At 37.2% G+C, this 25,439-nt stretch overlaps 1 protein-coding gene across 1 annotated transcript; it reads right to left on the bottom strand.

Annotated features, from left to right (window-relative positions):
- Positions 1 to 130: 130 nt before the first annotated feature.
- Positions 131 to 25,022, bottom strand: LOC128261374 (protein Wnt-10b). Its single transcript, XM_052995040.1, has 7 exons — positions 24,902 to 25,022; positions 23,260 to 23,693; positions 16,895 to 17,042; positions 16,390 to 16,468; positions 9,981 to 10,363; positions 2,428 to 2,887; positions 131 to 539 (listed from the first exon to the last, which is right to left on the bottom strand). Exons 2-7 carry the CDS (start codon positions 23,451 to 23,453, stop codon positions 352 to 354), a joined length of 1,452 nt encoding a protein of 483 aa, XP_052851000.1. The 5' UTR covers positions 23,454 to 23,693; positions 24,902 to 25,022; the 3' UTR covers positions 131 to 351.
- Positions 25,023 to 25,439: the final 417 nt, after the last annotated feature.

Here is a 25,439-nt window from a genome sequence, read left to right as displayed (position 1 = left end):
CGACATTCACGTGCAAGAGCAAAATAAAAGACACAGGTGGGTAAAGCGCCAGGTGAAAGCAAAACTGCCAACGCGAGTGAAAGTCAGCTGATTGACAGACTAATTATGCATCTTATTATTCGTATTTACAAAATATATTTATACGTATTCCAAATGGCTGGAGATTGTTAAACTAAGCATTGCATTTACACACGTTTATTGATGTTTGCCCTATTGCGTATGTTATGTTTTTGTTTCTTTAATACTGATTTGTGTGTAAAGTTTTGTTAGATTGAAGAAAAGTCTTTTCTTATGCGTGGTTGTGGTTGTGGCTCCCGCTCACTCCCTGCCTTCCCGTTTCCTCTATTTTCCTTAATTGCATATGCTAATCCATTCCTCCACGTGGCACTCCTCGCACTCCACATTACAGCACCATTGAAATTTACAGTGACACCGCTCCGCCCGCCGCTGGATCATTTGACTGTGGCCACGCCCACAGCAGAGGGAGGTGCATCCGTCGCTGGTGGTGGTGTTCCGGTTGCACTTTCGACCCACAGTGCCTGTGGAAAAAAATGTGCGTTTAGTACTTCCTAAGAACCAATAAAAAATTCAAAGAATCCAAAAAATAGATAAATTGCATTCAAAATTATCGTAATAAAATTTGTAATCATAATTTTATTTATAAACACTTCACATACAAATAAAACTTTAAATAAAAAACAAACTATAAGGAGGTTAAGCCCTTTGAATATAAGTTTATATGTCGTAAAACATTTCAAGTATTTGTTTGCGTATAAGATCGATACGATAAAGGAATATAAAAATATTTAAAAATAAGGAATGGAAGGTTTGTTTGCTTTTAATAAATAAATCTCAAAATTAATCCAAAACATTCATTAAATACTTGCCCAATGTACATCAAAATCTATTAGCAATTTATACACAAATTTGCGTAGGTCTAAATAACACAATGTTAATGAATTGACAGTTTTCAAACTGTAAGTAAATACAAATTGTTCATACCATGAGCAAATCGCAATAAATCCATCCTACTGGAGGACAAGCTATTAAAAGTCCATAAATAAACTATTAAACTAAAGCATAAACAAAGTATCACAATTGTTTGTTGGACGATAATTGCCAACGTTAATTGCCATAATTTGCCTAGACACGACACCGGACACGAGCACATGAATCAAAACGCCCGATGGGCTGGTCCGTAGTCCCCAGTTCACTGGAGCTGGAGCTAATGCTACCGGACTAAGCCGACGATTAATTATAAATTTGCGTCGTAATTAACACTTTTAAACTGCTGCCAGTCGCCGGCGGAGCAGCAACTTTTGATAATTTGCAAATGTGTCAACAGCAAAATGGCTAACGAAAATTGCAAGTGGCAGTTAGACGTCGATTTCGATGTGAACGTGCCTCAACTCCATTCGATACCAACAAACCAGGGAAGGAACAAAAAGGAGTTTTAAGGGACTTAAATTTTGACCAATCAATTGTTTTTTGAGAGCGAAGACTTTATATTTATAACCTTTTTTGATAATTGCTTGACAAGAAACTATATTTTTCCTATATATTATATAGTATCAATATTTTCAAAAACTTATTTATTTGAAACCCCCTATTGATGTTTCTGCCTCAGCCTCTGCTTTAAACATTCCGAAACTGAGTTAAGCTGATCCGATCCAATCCGATCCAAACTGAGCCAGAGCTAAGCTAAACTGAACTGCTGTGCGCATGCGTCGTTGTCGCATTTTTTTCGTGAATTATGTGGCATGTTTGGTAGCCCGTTTAAAAAACATTTTTGCTTTTGTTGCACTTGCGGTTGCTGCTGTTGTTAATTTGCATTTGTGATTTATTTATTAGAGGCAAATCAAATTTATCGTTCGGTTCGTATCGGTAAATCATTTTTAATTAGTTGCAACGAATTTTTTTAGCAACAAAATTGTAAATTAACTTATTTGGTAATGAATTTGGTGCGGAAGAGTTTAAAAAAGTTTTTGTCTGAAACTGTAAAAGAAAATGGGAAGAACTTGGGACGCATAAATCCATATATTCAATATAATAACATTGGAAATTGCAAATAAAGAAAGAATTAAAAGTAACATATTAATTTCATCTTTTATATTTATTTAAATATTTAAATACTATTTGATTTCAAATGCTTGCCCAGCCCAAAGCTCTTCGAAGGTGTTACCAAAATTCTAAAAAATAATATTTCACTTCCAGACATTTTGACTTGGGCACGAAAGGCTTATTTTTAGATAATGAATTAATAATTTAATAAATTTAACTATTTTAAAAATTAAAGCTTTAACTTTGACGATTAATCTGAACTTTGTTAATTAAACAATGTAAGATTAAAGTAAAAATGTTTTAATTTTATTTAAGAATACAATTTTTTATTTTTTTGGACTGCAAAAATATGTATAACTAACTTACCCTGTATATCAGCTCCCAAATCCCGTTCACAAAAGTTCGGCGAGCGCTGATAGTAGAACAGCGAAGTCTCCAGTTTTCGGGCCATCCTTGCTGCATTTTTATCGGCACTTGGTTGCCGCGATCCCCGCTCCACTCCCAGTTCCTCGTGTCGCCGTGACTCGGAACTGCCCGTTCCTCCTCCATCGTGACCCCCAGATGCATCAGCGGTGTCCAGATCGGGGGAGCTGGATCCCGAGCTGCTGCCTCCATTTGATTTCTTATTGCGCGCCCTTTTCAAAACGACCACGGGCTCCCCGTTGCCCAGATTCGATTGATCGACGAGAATGGCCTTGCGGAACTGGTGCTTCAGCACCTTGCCAACGATGTGGAAGTCGGGGGCGGACTTCCAGCAGGTCTTCAGCTGGCAGCTGCCGGACATTCCATGGCACTTGCAGCGGAACTCCATGTTGTTGGAGACGGCCTGGAAAAGTATGTAAGAAAAAATGGCTTAAATTTAAATATTAAAATAAACAAAAAGCTTAGTTTACATTTTAAGGAAATTTTGCAGTATATGTACAACTTCAATAACGGTTTGCTTTTATTTTATACATTTTAAAAATCATTTTCAAAAAGCATAAGCCACTGAAAACACTTTAAAAATGTTTTTTGCGATACCAAAACATAACTAGTTTAATTGGAACATTTGTTACATTTTATATATACAATTACAATTTTAGTTGACTCATTTATGTATTTAAATTAGCTTAATTGTTAATTAAAATTCTTGTTTAAATGCATATTTAGAAAATTTTTTAAACACGATGAATATATTCGCAAAATATGGCAGACTTTTTTTTTCTATTATTTTTAAAGAAATTTTATGATTACAAAAATTATAGCCTATGTTCAATTATAAATGTGCCTCGTTTTTTTTTATAATCAATTAACTAATTTTGCAAAATAAATATTTTATTTCTTGAACAGTAGAAAAGCGAAACTCACTATTCTGCCGGCGTGATTGTTGTGCAGATTGATCTTCGACTGGATGTCGCCGGCCTTCTCGCGGCAGTCGAGGAATAGCTTGGAGTACTCGACGCCAAAGTCCATGTTGTGGGAGCAGCCGCCCCATTTCCAGCGACTGGCGATCTTGGAGCGCTCGTACTTCTTCTCCTCCTCGGGCGTTAGAATCTGGTTCGTTTCCAAGTACTGGAGAAACAGCTTCTTCTCCTTGTCGAGCGACTGGCGCAGGTTCTTGTTGAGCGTTTTGCGATTGATGGTGGGGTCGCAGCCGCAGGACATCAAACGGCCTTGGCTGCAGGCGCGGGCCACACTGTGGGCCACCCCGGCGGCCGATATGGCAAAGGCGAACGCACTCTCCCGGTAGCCTAAAACGGTTAAGAAATTTAAAGAATCGGTATTGGTATCGAAGTCGGAGTCGGAGGTAGTGCCCAGGGGAATCATTGCCCACTATTGCAATTTATGCGGTGTTATTTTTAACGCTGCATTCGAAGCAGTCGCCGCCCTGGGAATTCAGCGGCATTTCAGCTTTGACAACAGCTCAAAGCAAAGAGACTGTGGCAAGAACATTTTTAATGATGCAGTCCACACCCACCCAAGGCTGGGATGCACTTGCAAAAATAAATATTAAATATAGATAAGAAATTAAGCCAGAGACGTGCGTAATTTTTATTTTTACATTTTCTTAACAAGAAGACCATTTACCATTTATGCTAAAAATTATCGAAAAAACATTTATAAATTCTTAAAAAGTTTCATAAAATGTTAATAAATTTCGACAGTTTCCAAAAAAATATAAAATATAAATTTTTTTCTTAAAATCATTAAGCATTTTAATGTTTTGTGACTATTAGAAACCCATTTATATTAATTGAGATAGTATCCTTAAGCAAAATTGATTGATTGCTATACAAAAAGGTCTGAAATTAAAATAAATAGTAATCCACTTCACATTTACATATTTCTTCATTATTATATTTAAACAACATTAATTATGCTATGATTTATTATTTTTATTTTATTATACGTAATAAACATATGTTGCTGAAAATTTCATAACACTAGATCTTAATATTCTGCAAGTGTATTATTTGAAATGCCTTATGCAGCGCTGGCAGCTGTCAAATGGCTGTCAAAAATACTGACGTTAATCATGGTCGACATGGCCGTGAGTGGCCCAAAGTTGGCAACATTTGTCAAGCGATTGACATGCAAATGGCCTGCGCCACTTTGCATAATGCCAAACGCAGTGAGAGAGATCTCCGAAACGGCGACAGTACATATGTCAGTGTGACAGGCTTGCATCATTCTGGGGTCGCGAATTCGAATGCGATTCGAAATCCAAATCCAGAGTCCTCTCCTTCAAGCCGCTGTCAAGCAATCAGTCAGTCAGTCAAGTTGGCCAGTCCGTCACTCAGGATGCGCACGAATGCAAATGTCAATGTTGTGACAAGTTGTCGTACAGATCGGGGGTTCCAGTGATCCAACCGGCGATCGATTGCAATGCAAGTGCAATTGGAAATTGTGTGTGTAGCGCGCATTTGATTGACGATTAAGACGCCATCAATCAAGGCATCGGCGAACAGTAGCCCCAGCCCACTTCGCATTCTCCACTCCCGCTTTTCACTGATCACTGATCAATGATCGCTGATCGTTGGTCGTCGATCGTTGATCGTTGATCGCTGATCGCTGATCGCTGACTTGATTTATGCACGCTTTGTTTGTCTGGCCGTCCCCTCTCGAGCCATTTGCAAATCCAAATCACATCATTGGCAACAGTTACATTTGACAATGCCTTGGGGTCCCGAGATCTACCGATCTACCGATCTCGCGATCTCTCACCGCCTTGCGCATAAATTGGCCACAAAGCCGAGTTCGGGAGGCCAGCCTGGCGACCTGTCTCGATCTCCGCCAGAGTCTGGAGCTCCCATCCCCTGTCCCCAGTCTTCAGTCTTCAGTCTCCAATCCCAAGTCTCCTGTCCCGTGTGTTGCAATCCCAAGTAATTGTTTGCGACATACGTCGCTCGCTTGTTGTCACAGGCCGAGAGAAACCGGAGAGAGAAAAAGAGAGGTCCTCGGATAAAGGTCGTTCTTAAAACGCACACTAAAAAATATGTTTTACTAAAATTAATGTTTGAAACGTGCCATAAAAATCAAACTGAATTTAAAAAACAATATTTTGAGATCTCTACGAAAGTGTCGAAATATTTAAAATTAATTCTATAACAATATCGGATAGATTTTGTAGATACTTTCATTACTAAAATTAAAAACTTTCAGTTTGAACGTAAATTTTAACTACCAAACCCAAAAAGAAGAAAGATTTAAATTTATTTATTTATTAATATAAGCTTGGGACAAATTATTTAAAAGTAATGCTCCCAAAATCATGTATAATATTTATTTAATATCTTGATAAAATAAGCCAGTGCTAGTTAATCTATCAATATATTAAATTAATAATTTTAAAACATTTATTTTAATAGACTTTTTAGCATACAGAAATAAAAAGAAATACAAAATTGATCATTGAAAGCCAAAATGAAGCAATCAATAAATTGGTGAAACTTTAATACTCTAGAAAAAAACACGTTTCCCTTTAAAAAAAAATATAAAATAATTAATAATGATACAAAATTTTTAAGATATTTAAAAAGTGATTTGGCTACTAAACAACTTTGTTTATTTATGTCAAGTGAAACAAACATGACTCATTTTCTTATCAGGCGTGTAACAAAAGCCGATCCCTTCTTTGGTGAATTTGTTTTGAGTGTAGGTAATCCTTTAACTACTTTGTGCTGCAGCCTTTAGGAGGGTTTCCCCTTCCACTGCCGCTCCACTTGATTGACAATAATGCATGGTAGCAGCAGCAGCAGCAGCAGCAGCAGCAGCAGCAGCAGCCGTAGCAGCAACCCAATCCAAGATCAGCGATCTGCAACGACGACGTAGCGACGATCGACGATCGACGAGTTCCATAAGTTATAGTAGATGTATGCAAAATAGTTGACCTGTCCGTGCGCCGTTTCGATTGTCAGTCATTGTGCGACTCGGCGACCGGGCGACTTGATTTGTTTCGTTTCACTTGGTCGCCCCATCGCTGGCCCCCGATCTTGAGGTTCCATGTCCCATGTCCACTATCCACAGTCCACTGTCCGATGTCCAATGTCCAATGTCCGTCCATCGAATCGATCCCTGACTTTGTGGCTGCCTTTCTGCCCTTATAAGTCGTCTTCTTTGGCCGCGATCGTTGCACGCGTTGCTGTTGGCCTGTCAATATTGACTCTCGTTATGTGCAGTTCCTTCCTTATTTAATGGACGCACGAACGGACCGGGTTGACAAACGGACAACCGGACAAACGGACAGCGGTCTGACCGACGGACGGACGATCCTCAGACATGTCAGTGACATAAGCTTGGGTTTACCATATTGGCTGAAGGCTAGTCGAGAGTTACTTGGAAGTGCTGCTGCTGGCGGTGCTGTTGCTGCTGCTGGTGTGGCATGCATTTGGAGATTTATGGTTCGGCATTGTCTTTTCGGCAATGTTGTTAACTTTAACCCGCCGTTTTGGCATTTGTCTCGATCTGCTGCCATGCCCCCGAATGCAAATAATATGCACAACAGTTGCTGTAATGGAATGATTTGGTTAAAGATCCCCCAATTCTCAAAAGCATCGGAATTCCCATCCCATTTTCATTGGAAAACACCATTTTTTGGATTTTTTAGTTTGTTATTTTAAGAACTTGACCTAATTTTAAAAACATATTAATCAAAATTATAATAAAATATAAAAGTTAAAAAATTAAATAGTTTTAATAAGGTTCATAACACTATTAAAGGATAAGAAGGTAAAGAAGGTAAGAAATTTTGATAGAAATTTTATAAAAAAATGTGTCCAATAGTAGATTTTAAGAAGACACTTCAATTGAATTAAAAAAATGGTTTTAAATATAAAAAAGGGTATAAAAATAATTAAATAAGAATGTGTTGTCCACTTAAAAATAATCGATTTTTAATAGAAAGCGATAAGTTTTGGTACCACGAAATTTGGTCAGATTAGGAATCGGGAACTATGCTGATAATCACATCAGCGGAATGACAATGACAATGTTGGGACTCTGTCCGTGTCCAAATCCAATTCCAATTCCAAGTTCAATTCCGCTTCCACATCCCATATGCATTCCCAGGACTGTCCTGTCCTGTCTTTTCCTCTCCAAAAAGCATTCGTTTGACTCCGCTGTCCGTTGTCAGTGGATGCGGCAGCATCCGTCAACGGAGATAACATTTTTTAAATTGAAATTGAATGAAGTGGTTTGCTTACAATATAATTTATTACGATGAATGCAAATAAATTACGCCGTACGAAAGACGAAAACGAGATGAGGCTGAGGCTGAGGCTGAGGCAGAGGCAGAGGCCCCTGGGCCTTTCCCTTTTAGCTTCTGTTTGCCGTTGTTGTCGCCTGTCGCATTGAAATTTGTGAGAAATCTGCCGAACATCTCCGGCTATATATCGTTTGCATCTGGATTGCAGTGCCGCCATTTTGCCCATTTCCATTGTGTTTTCTTCAACCGCAGCTCCTTCGCCTTCTTTTCCCCCGGTTTTTGGCATTTTTACAGCAATCGTATGATGCATAATTTAACTAATGAAGCATTCTGGTTTAAAGCCTTGTGTTTATTTAATAGGTCCGCCAAAGTGTTTGGCCATTATTATTATTTTTCATTTTTTTTGGGTAATAGAAAATCAATTATGTTTCAAGATAAACTATTAACTTACATTGGATTTAATTTTACAGTATTGTAAAATGGAAGGTTGAGCTTGAAAGATTCAAGTTCAATATTTACCACTTAAAACGAAATTATTTTCATGATATTTTTACATAGCATATACTGACTGTTTATACATAGTTATTAAAATTTTTAAATAAATAATTTATTATTATTAACTCTTAAATTAACAACGCCAATATAATCAACCTTAGATAAATATTTTTAAATAATTGGTGTAAATTTGATTGATTTTTAGAACTTTAAGGATGAGGAATGTTTACAACCTGGAGTTTTAGGTGTTTTTGTTGTGAAAAACCCAAATGATTTTTGCTAACCAATCCCATTGAAATCATTACTCATAACAGTAGTCAACGGGAAAATAAGAAGCTTTCAATTGTGCAGAAAACCCGAGATCGGCGCCTGTGATCACAGTTACCGCTACTTGTTGGCCCGGCCAACAAAGAGGCTTAGAATGCGGCTCCCCTTTGTTGTATTAGATGGGTTATGGAGAGTGGTATATGTGTGTGATCTATCCGTCATAAGGCACACGCCGCGTGGGTTTCCAAACGGCGGATTGGGTAACACAATGCCCGGCGGACAGATTAAGATATCAAAGTCAAGTTCGCATAGCCGACGTTTTCGCGATGCGATGCACCGGGCTGTGACAAAACGGTGGGTCCCATGCCTCAGAACAAGGTCCACTCAACACTCTTACTCGCCACATAGAAATTTGATCTAGTCCGGGTGAGATGAGTACACAGAAAAAAAAAACTAGCACACAATATTAACTTGTTTTCAAAAAATTATAATATAAGTTGTAACGGAATCAAATTTTGAATATCAAAACTTTAAAATATGTGGTTATAATTATAAGTTTATTTTTTATCTCAGTGCGAATATACCATGAAAACGTACGATTTTCAAATGCTTTCTAAATGTATTCAGTATAAAATATTAAACAAATTTTTATATTCTTATGTTATATTCTTATTGTTAATATAGTTTAATAAGTTTTTAGACGTTTTGTTATGGTTAAAATTACCCAAAACTTTTAACGGCAGTTTAAAACCAGCAATATAACAACCAGGCATAAACACTTTTGGAATATTTAAATAATGTGTGAATAGTTTTTAAAAACTATAAAGTTTACCATATCTTTATTTTTTTATGCAAAGTGTGATTAAGAGCCTCATAAAATGTTTCATGTGTGGGGGCATTAGAAGCTGGGGTTGTGTTGCTGCTGTGGCTTTGTGCCATGTCGTGTCTAATAATGCGGCGGTTAATAGCTTCGGACATTGTCTGCTTGACCAAACGTCTCCGCTATGGACAATTTTAATTAGACTCTTTGCCTAGCGGTTTGCGTGTGGGCCGGCAATGTTTTTGCTTTTCCCCACCCAATGCCCCAGCCCTCGACTTTCTGAACCGCAAAACTCGTTGACAGTTGGCGGACTTTAGTTGGCGACTCGGGCTCGGGCCGGTCATAAAGCGATTTTGTTTGCGTGAAAGCTGAGCCACGCTATGTTAGTTCACAAATTTATGTATTTAAATTAGCTTTATTGTTAATTAAAATTCTTGTTTAAATGCATATTTAGACAATTTTTGAAACACGATGAATATATTCGCAAAATATGACAGACTTTTTTTTTTCTATTATTTTTAAGGAAATTATATGATTACAAAAATTATAGCTTATGTTCAATTATAAATTTGCCTCGTTTCACTTTAAAATCAATTAACTAATTTTGTAAAATAATTAGTTTGTTTTCTTGAACAGTAGAAAAGCAAAACTCACTATTCTGCCGGCGTGATTGTTGTGCAGATTGATCTTCGACTGGATGTCGCCGGCCTTCTCGCGGCAGTCGAGGAATAGCTTGGAGTACTCGACGCCAAAGTCCATGTTGTGGGAGCAGCCGCCCCATTTCCAGCGACTGGCGATCTTGGAGCGCTCGTACTTCTTCTCCTCCTCGGGCGTTAGAATCTGGTTCGTTTCCAAGTACTGGAGAAACAGCTTCTTCTCCTTGTCGAGCGACTGGCGCAGGTTCTTGTTGAGCGTTTTGCGATTGATGGTGGGGTCGCAGCCGCAGGACATCAAACGGCCTTGGCTGCAGGCGCGGGCCACACTGTGGGCCACCCCGGCGGCCGATATGGCAAAGGCGAACGCACTCTCCCGGTAGCCTAAAACGGTTAAGAAATTTAAAGAATCGGTATTGGTATCGAAGTCGGAGTCGGAGGTAGTGCCCAGGGGAATCATTGCCCACTATTGCAATTTATGCGGTGTTATTTTTAACGCTGCATTCGAAGCAGTCGCCGCCCTGGGAATTCAGCGGCATTTCAGCTTTGACAACAGCTCAAAGCAAAGAGACTGTGGCAAGAACATTTTTAATGATGCAGTCCACACCCACCCAAGGCTGGGATGCACTTGCAAAAATAAATATTAAATATAGATAAGAAATTAAGCCAGAGACGTGCGTAATTTTTATTTTTACATTTTCTTAACAAGAAGACCATTTACCATTTATGCTAAAATGATCGAAAAACATTTATAAATTCTTAAAAAGTTTCATAAAATGTTAATAAATTTCGACAGTTTCCAAAAAAATATAAACTATAAATTTTTTTCTTAAAATCATTAAGCATTTTAATGTTTTGTGACTATTAGGAAACCCATTTATATTAATTGAGATAGTATCCTTAAGCAAAATTGATTGATTGCTATACAAAAAGGTCTGAAATTAAAATAAATAGTAATCCACTTCACATTTACATATTTCTTCATTATTATATTTAAACAACATTAATTATGCTATGATTTATTATTTTTATTTTATTATACATAATAAACATATGTTGCTGAAAATTTCATAACACTAGATCTTAATATTCTGCAAGTGTATTATTTGAAATGCCTTATGCAGCGCTGGCAGCTGTCAAATGGCTGTCAAAAATACTGACGTTAATCATGGTCGACATGGCCGTGAGTGGCCCAAAGTTGGCAACATTTGTCAAGCGATTGACATGCAAATGGCCTGCGCCACTTTGCATAATGCCAAACGCAGTGAGAGAGATCTCCGAAACGGCGACAGTACATATGTCAGTGTGACAGGCTTGCATCATTCTGGGGTCGCGAATTCGAATGCGATTCGAAATCCAAATCCAGAGTCCTCTCCTTCAAGCCGCTGTCAAGCAATCAGTCAGTCAGTCAAGTTGGCCAGTCCGTCACTCAGGATGCGCACGAATGCAAATGTCAATGTTGTGACAAGTTGTCGTACAGATCGGGGGTTCCAGTGATCCAACCGGCGATCGATTGCAATGCAAGTGCAATTGGAAATTGTGTGTGTAGCGCGCATTTGATTGACGATTAAGACGCCATCAATCAAGGCATCGGCGAACAGTAGCCCCAGCCCACTTCGCATTCTCCACTCCCGCTTTTCACTGATCACTGATCAATGATCGCTGATCGTTGGTCGTCGATCGTTGATCGTTGATCGCTGATCGCTGATCGCTGACTTGATTTATGCACGCTTTGTTTGTCTGGCCGTCCCCTCTCGAGCCATTTGCAAATCCAAATCACATCATTGGCAACAGTTACATTTGACAATGCCTTGGGGTCCCGAGATCTACCGATCTACCGATCTCGCGATCTCTCACCGCCTTGCGCATAAATTGGCCACAAAGCCGAGTTCGGGAGGCCAGCCTGGCGACCTGTCTCGATCTCCGCCAGAGTCTGGAGCTCCCATCCCCTGTCCCCAGTCTTCAGTCTTCAGTCTCCAATCCCAAGTCTCCTGTCCCGTGTGTTGCAATCCCAAGTAATTGTTTGCGACATACGTCGCTCGCTTGTTGTCACAGGCCGAGAGAAACCGGAGAGAGAAAAAGAGAGGTCCTCGGATAAAGGTCGTTCTTAAAACGCACACTAAAAAATATGTTTTACTAAAATTAATGTTTGAAACGTGCCATAAAAATCAAACTGAATTTAAAAAACAATATTTTGAGATCTCTACGAAAGTGTCGAAATATTTAAAATTAATTCTATAACAATATCGGATAGATTTTGTAGATACTTTCATTACTAAAATTAAAAACTTTCAGTTTGAACGTAAATTTTAACTACCAAACCCAAAAAGATGAAAGATTTAAATTTATTTATTTATTAATATAAGCTTGGGACAAATTATTTAAAAGTAATGCTCCCAAAATCATGTATAATATTTATTTAATATCTTGATAAAATAAGCCAGTGCTAGTTAATCTATCAATATATTAAATTAATAATTTTAAAACATTTATTTTAATAGACTTTTTAGCATACAGAAATAAAAAGAAATACAAAATTGATCATTGAAAGCCAAAATGAAGCAATCAATAAATTGGTGAAACTTTAATACTCTAGAAAAAAACACGTTTCCCTTTAAAAAAAAATATAAAATAATTAATAATGATACAAAATTTTTAAGATATTTAAAAAGTGATTTGGCTACTAAACAACTTTGTTTATTTATGTCAAGTGAAACAAACATGACTCATTTTCTTATCAGGCGTGTAACAAAAGCCGATCCCTTCTTTGGTGAATTTGTTTTGAGTGTAGGTAATCCTTTAACTACTTTGTGCTGCAGCCTTTAGGAGGGTTTCCCCTTCCACTGCCGCTCCACTTGATTGACAATAATGCATGGTAGCAGCAGCAGCAGCAGCAGCAGCAGCAGCAGCAGCAGCAGCAGCCGTAGCAGCAACCCAATCCAAGATCAGCGATCTGCAACGACGACGTAGCGACGATCGACGATCGACGAGTTCCATAAGTTATAGTAGATGTATGCAAAATAGTTGACCTGTCCGTGCGCCGTTTCGATTGTCAGTCATTGTGCGACTCGGCGACCGGGCGACTTGATTTGTTTCGTTTCACTTGGTCGCCCCATCGCTGGCCCCCGATCTTGAGATTCCATGTCCCATGTCCACTATCCACAGGTCCACTGTCCGATGTCCAATGTCCAATGTCCGTCCATCGAATCGATCCCTGACTTTGTGGCTGCCTTTCTGCCCTTATAAGTCGTCTTCTTTGGCCGCGATCGTTGCACGCGTTGCTGTTGGCCTGTCAATATTGACTCTCGTTATGTGCAGTTCCTTCCTTATTTAATGGACGCACGAACGGACCGGGTTGACAAACGGACAACCGGACAAACGGACAGCGGTCTGACCGACGGACGGACGATCCTCAGACATGTCAGTGACATAAGCTTGGGTTTACCATATTGGCTGAAGGCTAGTCGAGAGTTACTTGGAAGTGCTGCTGCTGGCGGTGCTGTTGCTGCTGCTGGTGTGGCATGCATTTGGAGATTTATGGTTCGGCATTGTCTTTTCGGCAATGTTGTTAACTTTAACCCGCCGTTTTGGCATTTGTCTCGATCTGCTGCCATGCCCCCGAATGCAAATAATATGCACAACAGTTGCTGTAATGGAATGATTTGGTTAAAGATCCCCCAATTCTCAAAAGCATCGGAATTCCCATCCCATTTTCATTGGAAAACACAATTTTTTGGATTTTTTAGTTTGTTATTTTAAGAACTTGACCTAATTTTAAAAACATATTAATCAAAATTATAATAAAATATAAAAGTTAAAAAATTAAATAGTTTTAATAAGGTTTCATAACACTATTAAAGGATAAGAAGGTAAAGAAGGTAAGAAATTTTGATAGAAATTTTATAAAAAAAATGTGTCCAATAGTAGATTTTAAGAAGACACTTCAATTGAATTAAAAAAATGGTTTAAATATAAAAAAGGGTATAAAAATAATTAAATAAGAATGTGTTGTCCACTTAAAAATAATCGATTTTTAATAGAAAGCGATAAGTTTTGGTACCACGAAATTTGGTCAGATTAGGAATCGGGAACTATGCTGATAATCACATCAGCGGAATGACAATGACAATGTTGGGACTCTGTCCGTGTCCAAATCCAATTCCAATTCCAAGTTCAATTCCGCTTCCACATCCCATATGCATTCCCAGGACTGTCCTGTCCTGTCTTTTCCTCTCCAAAAAGCATTCGTTTGACTCCGCTGTCCGTTGTCAGTGGATGCGGCAGCATCCGTCAACGGAGATAACAATTTTTTAAATTGAAATTGAATGAAGTGGTTTGCTTACAATATAATTTATACGATGAATGCAAATAAATTACGCCGTACGAAAGACGAAAACGAGATGAGGCTGAGGCTGAGGCAGAGGCAGAGGCCCCTGGGCCTTTCCCTTTTAGCTTCTGTTTGCCGTTGTTGTCGCCTGTCGCATTGAAATTTGTGAGAAATCTGCCGAACATCTCCGGCTATATATCGTTTGCATCTGGATTGCAGTGCCGCCATTTTGCCCATTTCCATTGTGTTTTCTTCAACCGCAGCTCCTTCGCCTTCTTTTCCCCCGGTTTTTGGCATTTTTACAGCAATCGTATGATGCATAATTTAACTAATGAAGCATTCTGGTTAAAGCCTTGTGTTTATTTTAATAGGTCCGCCAAAGTGTTTGGCCATTATTATTATTTTTCATTTTTTTTTGGGTAATAGAAAATCAATTATGTTTCAAGATAAACTATTAACTTTACATTGGATTTAATTTTACAGTATTGTAAAATGGAAGGTTTGAGCTTGAAAGATTCAAGTTCAATATTTACCACTTAAAACGAAATTATTTTCATGATATTTTTACATAGCATATACTGACTGTTTATACATAGTTATTAAAATTTTTAAATAAATAATTTATTATTATTTAACTCTTAAATTAACAACGCCAATATAATCAACCTTAGATAAATATTTTTAAATAATTGGTGTAAATTTGATTGATTTTTAGAACTTTAAGGATGAGGAATGTTTACAACCTGGAGTTTTAGGTGTTTTTGTTGTGAAAAACCCAAATGATTTTGCTAACCAATCCCATTGAAATCATTACTCATAACAGTAGTCAACGGGAAAATAAGAAGCTTTCAATTGTGCAGAAAACCCGAGATCGGCGCCTGTGATCACAGTTACCGCTACTTGTTGGCCCGGCCAACAAAAGAGGCTTAGAATGCGGCTCCCCTTTGTTGTATTTAGATGGGTTATGGAGAGTGGTATATGTGTGTGATCTATCCGTCATAAGGCACACGCCGCGTGGGTTTCCAAACGGCGGATTGGGTAACACAATGCCCGGCGGACAGATTAAGATATCAAAGTCAAAGTTCGCATAGCCGACGTTTTCGCGATGCGATGCACCGGGCTGTGACAAAACGGTGGGTCCCATGCCTCAGAACAAGGTCCACTCAACACTCTTACTCGGCCACATAGAAATTTGATCTAGTCCGGGTGAGATGAGTACACAGAAAAAAAAAATAGCACACAATATTAACTTGTTTTCAAAAAATTATAATATAAGTTGTAACGGAATCAAATTTTGAATATCAAAACTTTAAAAATATGTGGTTATAATTATAAGTTTATTTTTTATCTCAGTGCGAATATAACCATGAAAACGTACGATTTCAAATGCTTTCTAAATGTATTCAGTATAAAATATTAAACAAATTTTTATATTCTTATGTTATATTCTTATTGTTAATATAAGTTTAATAAGTTTTTAGACGTTTTGTTATGGTTAAAATTACCCAAAACTTTTAACGGCAGTTTAAAAACCAGCAATATAACAACCAGGCATAAACACTTTTGGAATATTTAAAATAATGTGTGAATAGTTTTTAAAAACTATAAAGTTTACCATATCTTTATTTTTTTATGCAAAGTGTGATTAAGAGCCTCATAAAATGTTTCATGTGTGGGGGCATTAGAAGCTGGGGTTGTGTTGCTGCTGTGGCTTTTGTGCCATGTCGTGTCTAATAATGCGGCGGTTAATAGCTTCGGACATTGTCTGCTTGACCAAACGTCTCCGCTATGGACAATTTTAATTAGACTCTTTGCCTAGCGGTTTGCGTGTGGGCCGGCAATGTTTTTGCTTTTCCCCACCCAATGCCCCAGCCCTCGACTTTTCTGAACCGCAAAACTCGTTGACAGTTGGCGGACTTTAGTTGGCGACTCGGGCTCGGGCCGGTCATAAAGCGATTTTGTTTGCGTGAAAGCTGAGCCACGCTTACTGCACATTTTAGTGTCAGCTTAATGGCTTTAGGCCACGGCTACCACTGCCACCACTGGCGGCAACCTGAACCTGGGAAACTCTCGGCCAACTCACCTTTCTTCAGCAAACTGGAGGCATGCGGATTGCGGCTCTTTGTGCTCAGCGATGAACAGTTCCAGCGATGCCATTGAAACTGTTGGGAGAATGCAGTCAAAATGGGGGAATTTTAATGGTATTCAACGGTTAAGGAGTTCATTTAGATACAGGGAAAATGTGCCATCAAAGTAACTTTGAGTTTTTTTTTGCTCTGATTACTTTCACTACACAAAACAAATCGAAAATTGAATTTCTGGCCTTGTTTACACCATCTAAATAAATTGTATACCACCTTATTCAGTTGTAAATGATTTATTATTACCATTAGACTTTTTTTAATTAAATTTTATTTACGTTTTTGATAGTTGTAAATATTTAAAGCCAACTAAAGTTTCGGCTTCGAAAAGGTAGTTTTATGACTCTGCGCAAACCGAAATAATTTAACTACTATGATATGCATTTAATATATGAAAATAAAATTGGAAAAAATTGAAAATATCTTTTCTGAGGGTTATTCACCCACCTGAATTTGACATTCACGTATGGCCATGTCGAGTCCTTCGAGAGCTGCCGCCGTCACATCACTGGCCTTGTAGCAGAGCTCCACTTGATCCTTGGTCAATCCAGGCACTGAACGGCAGGTGGCACGGCCATCCGGCAAGCCATAGAGCCTGAAACAAAATTAAAAATATAATTAGCAAAAAATAAGATACGAATCCTAATGAATTGTTCGAAATAAACGATGAGAAAATTTTTTTTAAAGGCTCTGATTGCTTGCTCCCAGAATTTTAAATCCAATTAAATTTTGATTACAGCTACCAACCGCAGTTGGCAATAAATGCTCCGAAAAACTGAACCCAACAATTCGAAACCGTAATTAACCTTGAGTGGCTGGCACAAACCGCAGAAGAAACCCCAAAAAACAAGAATAAACTAATTTAATTTCATTTTGTTTTCGTTTCTCAAGATGTGAAATTAAATTTGTTTTTATTTCATCTGAGATTTAATCGAGCTATTCACAGCGAAGCTGGTTGAGACAGTAGCTAAGTATAATTTTTGTTACCAAGTTTGTCATAAATCTTTTTGTCAAATTGCTGGGCGATGATTCACTCGCGTCTGCAGCAGCCAAAATAAACTCTGGACTAGATGTAGCGATACTTAACCCTACAATACAAACTAACCTATTATGGAATTAAATACTCTATAATACCCATATAACAAGAATTATAATGTGTGGCTTTAGCGGTATGTTAAAAGGGAAATTAAAAAGAAATACTTAAACACTTAGACCGCTTAGATGTTGGAGTTATTCAAAAATATTGAATTAATCTACATTAGTTCTACATTATTCCAAATAATTTTAATTTTGATTTTTGCAATTGGTATGTATGTTATTCTTTGTTTTTAATGTCTTTAAAGCTAATATCCAACATAATATACATGTGTGTAAAGAGGGTTAACAATTTCGCTCCCGACTGAACCCATTTAAGAGCGGGCCGTGGCATTCAAGGTCAGCTAAGTTGAGTTAAGCTGAGCCGAGGTGTTCAGATCTTTGGCCAGAGATACAGATACGAGTTTTTTTTCGATTTATTTTCCTGCTGTAGTATGTGAGTGAGTGCCAGTTGACGTTGAACAACTTCATCTGACTTTAGCCATAGGTCTAACTTCAGCTGATGTTGTGGGTAAAGTTGTTGCCACATAGCGACTTGCATCGCTTTGGAATCGCGTTGAAATCGCGTTGATCTACGACACGCAGCGAGGAATACCGGGCGTATACGTGATGTGCGTCTGGCGTCTGCAGCTTAAAATCGTTGGTAAATATATATTTTCTTAATGCCCAGACTTACTCTCTGCTGCTGCTGCTTCTTCCTCGCGGGGTTAATTGTGGCACGTCGCGTGAAGGAAAAACGAACAAAAATGCCTCAAATGTGGAAACGTGCCATTTTCACACACGTCTCTGTGCTGCAAAGAGCGAAGATTTAGAGATCCTCATCGGCATTGCGCCTCATTTGTATGCCATGCGCAGCTTCAACGTAACTGCAGTCGTTGATTTAGCCAACCGAGATCAGCAGATGGCAAGATCCGCACAGCAGGTTCATATAATTTAAGAAATTTGTCGCTTTAAATGCTGAATTTACATATAAAGCTCCTTAAGTGCTGAAAATGTTCCTTTTTTGTAACTTAAATCTGGTCTTAGATTTTTTTTATGTTACAAAATTTGATACCAAACAAATTTTAATTAATTAACAGTAGCCTAAATAATTATCCCATTCATCAGTGATTTTCATCAATTAAACTTTATCAAAAGTATTAAGACCGTTACCAACGATTATTATATTTACTAACTTTTTACGGCTTAACAAAAAACAGTACATTTTATTTCATTTATTATCTGAAATGCCAACAAACATAATTAGAATCTAATAAAAAAATTATTGAGCCAACAGTTCTATCTTTCCCACATCGGTATTTACTAATCGAAGCAACCAAACTGCAATTTAAATATCAAGCCTGAAAAAAAGAGGATTAAAAAACCCGAACAACTTCTTGGGCAAAATGCATTTTAATTGGCTGACGTTTCTGCGATACGAATGCGAATATGCAATGCGGGCCAGACATCTCGCCAGATAAAGAATTTAAACTGATGCACATTTTGTTAACAGCTTTATAAAGCATATGGCTTTTAGTTACCATTGCCGATGCCATTTGCCGACTTCAATAAAACTGATAAGCGAATGCTAAGAGAGAAAGAGCAGTGCACTGGGAAAAAATAAACTAATTACTTTTAAGCTCAAATCATCGATTTTATAAAAGCAAATATTTGTTTTTTCTTTTACCATTTTAAAAATATAATAATATTAAATGAGTAGATTGTTTGACTTTACTTTTACAATACTAATCTCTAAAAATGTATTTGACGATAATTTATTTTTATACACCCAAGTATAAGTGGATAATAAAATAAAATATTAATAACGGGCTTTGAAATACATCTACGAAGTATGTCTGTTTTAAATTTAATTTATTTGTTTCTGTGCACTCAAAGTGCCCGATCCGCCGGTCTCAGGACTCTGAGTCATGCATTTCAAGCCAGTTCAGTTCCCAGATTCTTCGTTTGCGTATTTCACGCGATGCGATAGCAATGCAATTGATTCGCTTATAAAATTTATCGATCGTTGTTCCCTCGAAAAGGAGCGAAGACGTTTGCTTATCAGACTCAAAGAGTGTTGGGGCCAAGATAAAAGCCGGCAACTGGCCAGCTCTAAATTTAATTTCGATTTTCATAACTGCTACAGTCCTTTCTCACGCTCGATGATTCTCGAGTTCTATTGAAATGCCATAAAAAGATTGAGGCTTTAATAGGCGCCGCCACAGCCAGACTTTTCCTCTCGTTTTTTTTCCCATTTTATATATTTCTTATTTTTTTTGTCTGGGTCTGTCAAACGGTAGCCCATGCATAAATCAAGGATTTCTGCTGCTATTTCGGCTTATGCCTTCAGCGAACTTTACTATATATACACAATCTTTGTTATTCAGCTAGCCTAAGCCAGTTAGGCAAAACAATGTTTCCCACACAGAGATAGATACAGACGGATAGCCGGAGATTGAAGCATTTCAGGCCGGGCAGATAGCTTTGGTGGAGACATTCCTGAACAGTTTGTTTGGGCTGGAAGGGGGGCATTGAATTCGGGCGACCGCAGCAACAGCTAGGAATGTCTTTGATCTAATCCGTTCGTACAGGGTGATCCGGCATAAAAAAATATTTAATTTCCATACCCCAGAAAGAGTTTTTTGGCAATTAAATTCAGTTACAACATATTTTCAAAGTTTTAAAGTTTGCATCACCAAAAATATAAAAATAGATTGGTTTTACAAAATTTAAAGGGATTATAAATAATGGTTTGTTAAGAATGATGAAAAAATAGTGGTAGTCGGAAAAAAGCATAAGGCGAACCTAAGCAATGTCTTTAATTCTTTTTTAATTTTGAAATCCTTGACTTTTAAATGTAAACGGTAAGCTAATTAGGCATTAAATTTAAAGAGTTACACATTTTTAATATTTTTATATAATAAATGAAAGAAAATATTTTCTTTAACTTAAAAGCTTTTGATTGCAGAAATATAAATTTTTTATGAAAAGTTCTATTGTAAACAAATTTTAAAACAAACCATAAAAAGCCTACATTTTAAATCATAAATATTTATAAGTTTTTTTAAACTAATTTTTGTAAAAATAACATAAATATTTCAAGTTTTGGGAGAGTCTTAAGGAAAGAGTTTTATAGGTATTAATTTCAATTAAATTGTAAATTCTCTGTGCGACCATTAATAAGAATCACTTTATTTTTGGTCTGTTTTGACAGAGTTATGCTTAAGCTTTAAGTTAGGCAAGTCAAAATTGGTAAGCATTGATTTGCGCAGAATGATAATATGCTGGCCGGCGGAAGCGCCCGGTGAATTAACAGCTTTTGGCTCATAAATAAATTTACTTCAAGTTGGAGGTGGTGATGGGAGAAAAAAGCACCTGAAGAACCCTTGAACGTGTGAAATCTGCAGCAGTGTTGGCTTACCTGTGCGCAGGTGTTCTGTTCGGTGGGTGTGTGGGCACCCAATTAAGCTGCAAACTGCAGAACTGGCGACCCGGAGGCGTGGCACTTTGACAATTCATTTGCATTTCAAACGGGCGAAATTGTGGCGCACCCACACATGTGTGTGCCTCATTATGCGTTGCAATTATGACGTTGCAACTACAAGGATGACGAAAACAACGACAAGAAGAGCAACAACAACGCCAGCGAATTGCAGGCTGCACTTCAGTTGCAACATCGCTGCATTGCTGCACTGCTGCAGTCTCAACAAGCTGAGCAAAAAGTATGTTGACAACCTCAAGGAACTGAAAAAGGTTGAATTACTCTGGGACTTGAAGACGTCAACACTCTTACGCACTGATCGTTTTAAAATGATTCTTTGGAGTTCTTAAAGTTGTTAAAAAGGTAAGGTAAGCAAAAAACCAAAAATAATGTTACTTTTAAAAAGCTAATGAGTTTAAGCTTTTTTTGAAAGAACATTAAAGCTTTAAAGAAAAATAAAATTACCAATAATATCTTATCATTTAATCAAATAATTTTAAGCATAAATTAATTTTGTAAAGGTATGGTTATTAAAATTATTTGAATGTATACTTTGTATCTTAAAAAAATTTTTTTGTGCATTCCATCAATGTAATTGGCGCATACACTAACACTAGTAGCTCCAAAAACTTATAGCATATTTCATTTTTTATATTGAATTATTAAAATGAAGACTTAAGCATTTCCATTAATACAACACATATCAACATGACACTGAAGACATAGCTAGATCTACTGAAAACAAACTCAATTTTTTTATTCACAGGAAATGGGTAATAGCGTAAAGTACCTTTTGTTAGTGTATGACAACAACGAGAGTAACGAGATTAACAAGCTGCAACTACTAGGCGAGGCAACCAGTCAGGCAAGGCGAAGTAATGCAACCAGCATCCATCCCTGCTCCCTGATGCTCCCTGCTCCATGGATTATGGACCCTGTTCCCAACTCCGCCTCACTGCGCACATGGAAAATCGAGAGATTGACAAGCGACCCAGGCGCATTATAAAACTTGAGTACCGGGGACCACCCTGCAATTTGGAATGAGCTGAGCTCAATTGTGTGTAGGCCCCCGTGGTTCAGCAACTGCGAACATTGGAGGGGATTCCGAATCCGATCCCTATCCAGCGACAGACTGCAATCCCAACTCCAATCATCCACTGCAACGGGAGCCGTTGGCAATTTTATTTGCCTTCTAAAATGGCGGTCGTTGTTTGGCCTGGTCTAACATGTAAGTTGCCATTTTTGTTTGCATGGCCGCCAGTAGGTTTGTTAGTCGGCAAATGTATTAGCCAAACCATTGATCATTTTGCAAAAGAATTTGTAAGGAAATTAATCATATCAAAGCTAGAAATAGTACAAGTATAACTTAATTTTTAGGTGTTTTTAACTTTTGAGTTCTAAAGAACAACTCAAATTAAATAAAGCTGTACCTATTGTATTTTTATTTGACTTCCTTATGAAAAGAATTTTATTCGAAAAAAAAACATTTATAAACATTGGTGTTTGTGTTTGAAAATATGTAAAAAATGTAGTTTCCATAACTTTTCAAAGAGTGTGTTGGTTGAAGAATTTGAAAACTGTATATTTTTATATTACAAAAAGTTAATTAAATTATTTAAAGAATTATATAACTTATTTAATATAATATTTATATATATTTACTCCTACTAAAAAATTTTGTGACATGTTTTAGGCAATAAAAAAATAAGATTTTTGAAACTGATCCTTTTAAATATAAAATAAACTTTTAAACTGAATTTGTACTAATTTATTTTATCAATATTTTTACACTTTCTTTAGATGTTCCCCAAGTATAATGTTTAAAACGCCTTTAAAAAACAATTAGCACAGTTTCGTTTCCCAAAAACCATGCGTGAAGGTGAGAACAGCCTGTTCCGCACCGTGTAATTTCCACAATCGCGTGTTAATCGGGCACAATTAGGTTAGCTTAATTTCCCTAGCCTATCACTAGATCAATATTAATTATGCCAACACCTTCGGCTGACAGCTGTTTCTCCCAGCTCGCGATTGATTAATACGTTGTTCGCTGTTGTTGCTTGTCGTTTAATTAATTAGCTCGCCAACAGCAACAGCCACAGTATATATAAAACACGACGTAATGAGACCGACTTGAAGTTAATTTGTCGACAGGCCTTTTACAGTGCTGAGTTTTGCTTTACATACTCGTGAATAATGGTGATGGATTTGGTTTTAGGATAGAATGGGCATGGGATGGGACTCGGGACTTGAGACTTACCAACGTGTGCAGCAGGCCAAGATAATCACAACAATTAAATGCAAATTGCAATGGCGCGATGTTGCCGGTGTGGCGGCAACCAGATTGTTGCTGCTGCTTCCTGCTTCTTGTTGCTGCTGTTGCTGTTGCTCGTAGTCTTTTGATGTTGCTCGCCACGCAGTCATCGCTCGGCTTTGATTTGCATATATTTTCATACAATTGCTGCCAAATGTTTAATTGCACTGCATTTTCGTTAGTTAATTTATCACTGGGCACTGAATCATTGGTCGTTGCTGGGGCATTTGAATTCGTTTGCAGGGGCCAAGCAGCAGGAAACATTTTGTAGAGCTCATCTGAAATAGCTTGAACTCTTTTCCCTTTGGTCCTAAGTCTTTCACATTTTTTGTTAACTTTGCTTTTATTGGTGGTTTGTTTTAGGCCCTAATGTAGAGTTTCTAAAATAAAGATTTTAAATGCGAATATAAATTTGTTGTTTTGTTTGAAATTTACATGAAGTAAATATAAAATGTTTAATTCCCTTTCTGTTGATCAGAAATTCCGTCAAAGTCTTCGTTATAACGTCTTTTATTATATTATAGTTTTTTAATTAATAATCAATAATCGACCTTTTTTAATTTGAATTTGTCACTTTTGTCTTGTAAGTAATTAATAAACTCAATTCAGATTTTCTTTTATTACACAAAATTAATTTGATTAAAATTTTATAGCTTTTGGGGACTCCTTTCTTTCAGTCTCTTCTTTTATTTCCACAATTTTCTTCAAATTAATTTAATTTTTCACATAACCAAAGGCCGGAGACCGACAATTCTACAATCTGCTTGCCTTTCAACTTTGAGCTCAACTCTGTGGCTACTGGCTGGATAGCAAAAATCGTTTTCTCGTAATGTTTGTCGTTACATTCGTTATTTTTTTCCCATTTGCAATCGTTTTTGCCCCGGCACCAAGAGGAGACTGGGCTTGTCCGATTGGTCTGTAATACAAGTTTCGGAATCTTGTAGGTTTTGCATTAAGTCTTTCCTCGGTTTTTGCTCTTTGCTTCTGTTTCTGGGTGGTTTGCGTACTTTAATTTGATTCGTTTTGTGGTTTTTTAGGAAGGTTTTGGCTTGGTGTGAGGCAATCGAACCAAGATTGGCGAATTTAATTTAAATTTTATTGTTTTTAAATATTTGGGTGGTTGAAAAGTTAATTATAGAACTATTTTTTTTTTTTTAATTTAACTATTCAAATTATTTAAATATTTTAATTTATTGTGGATAGCTTAAAGACTTATTTCTTTCGAAATAAGTCTTTTTAAATTTTTACTGTATGTAATTTGTATTTGTTCTTTTTTGTTTACTTAAATTGTCCACGTGTATAGCTTTTAAAATCTTTTTATATCTTAGCAATTGTATTCATTTTATATTTTTTTTGAATAGTATTTTTTTTTAAATAAATAATGATTGCTTTCAAATTACAACTAATTTTGATTCGCATTTACTTGTTTATAGGTTAAAATGAAATCTAGTTTTTTTTTATATTAATATGGCTTAGCAAAGTTTTTGTTTTAAATTTAATATATAAGTTATCACACAAAATAATTAGATTTGAAAGATTTAGCAGTTAAGTTTATTGATCGATTTACTAATCTATATTTTTTTCTCACATTTTTATTAAAAATTAAATATTATTTGTGATTGATATGGGATGCTTTTTATTTATGGCACGGAAGACACAGGACACGAACGTCCTGCCAGCTAAGCGATTCGCGCGACTATGAGACGAGAGCCGAGCTCGCCAGCCTCTAAATGCAAATTAAAATTGAAATATTTGAAACATAGGCTGGCTTCGTTGTTATCGCCATCTACATCGTCGGCTGTTCTCGTTGTCCTCGCATCGTCCTCGTCATCAGCCTCGTTGTCCTGTGCGTGTTATCCTGGGAATTACGGATTCATGAGTGTGGGACTTTCGTTGGGAGGTGGATGTGGAATGTGCGCGTGCCTTTCCGTTGGAGGGTGAATTCCCGATTCCTGGCTCAGCGACTGGCTGGCGAAAGTACAAATACATCAAAGGATGCAAACACCAACAAACACACAGGATATATTGAGGCAGGGCTGCTCATTCTGTTTGCGTTTATCGCATGCGAGAGAATGTCCTTGTTATCCTTGATTTTGCGGTCCAATTAACACATTGCACACATATGC

The sequence above is a fragment of the Drosophila gunungcola genome, unplaced genomic scaffold, assembly GCF_025200985.1.
Source record: "Drosophila gunungcola strain Sukarami unplaced genomic scaffold, Dgunungcola_SK_2 000001F, whole genome shotgun sequence".
NCBI lineage: Eukaryota > Metazoa > Arthropoda > Insecta > Diptera > Drosophilidae > Drosophila > Drosophila gunungcola.
The sequence above is the reverse complement of the archived record's forward strand: the minus strand, read 5'-3'. Positions and strand labels throughout refer to the sequence as shown.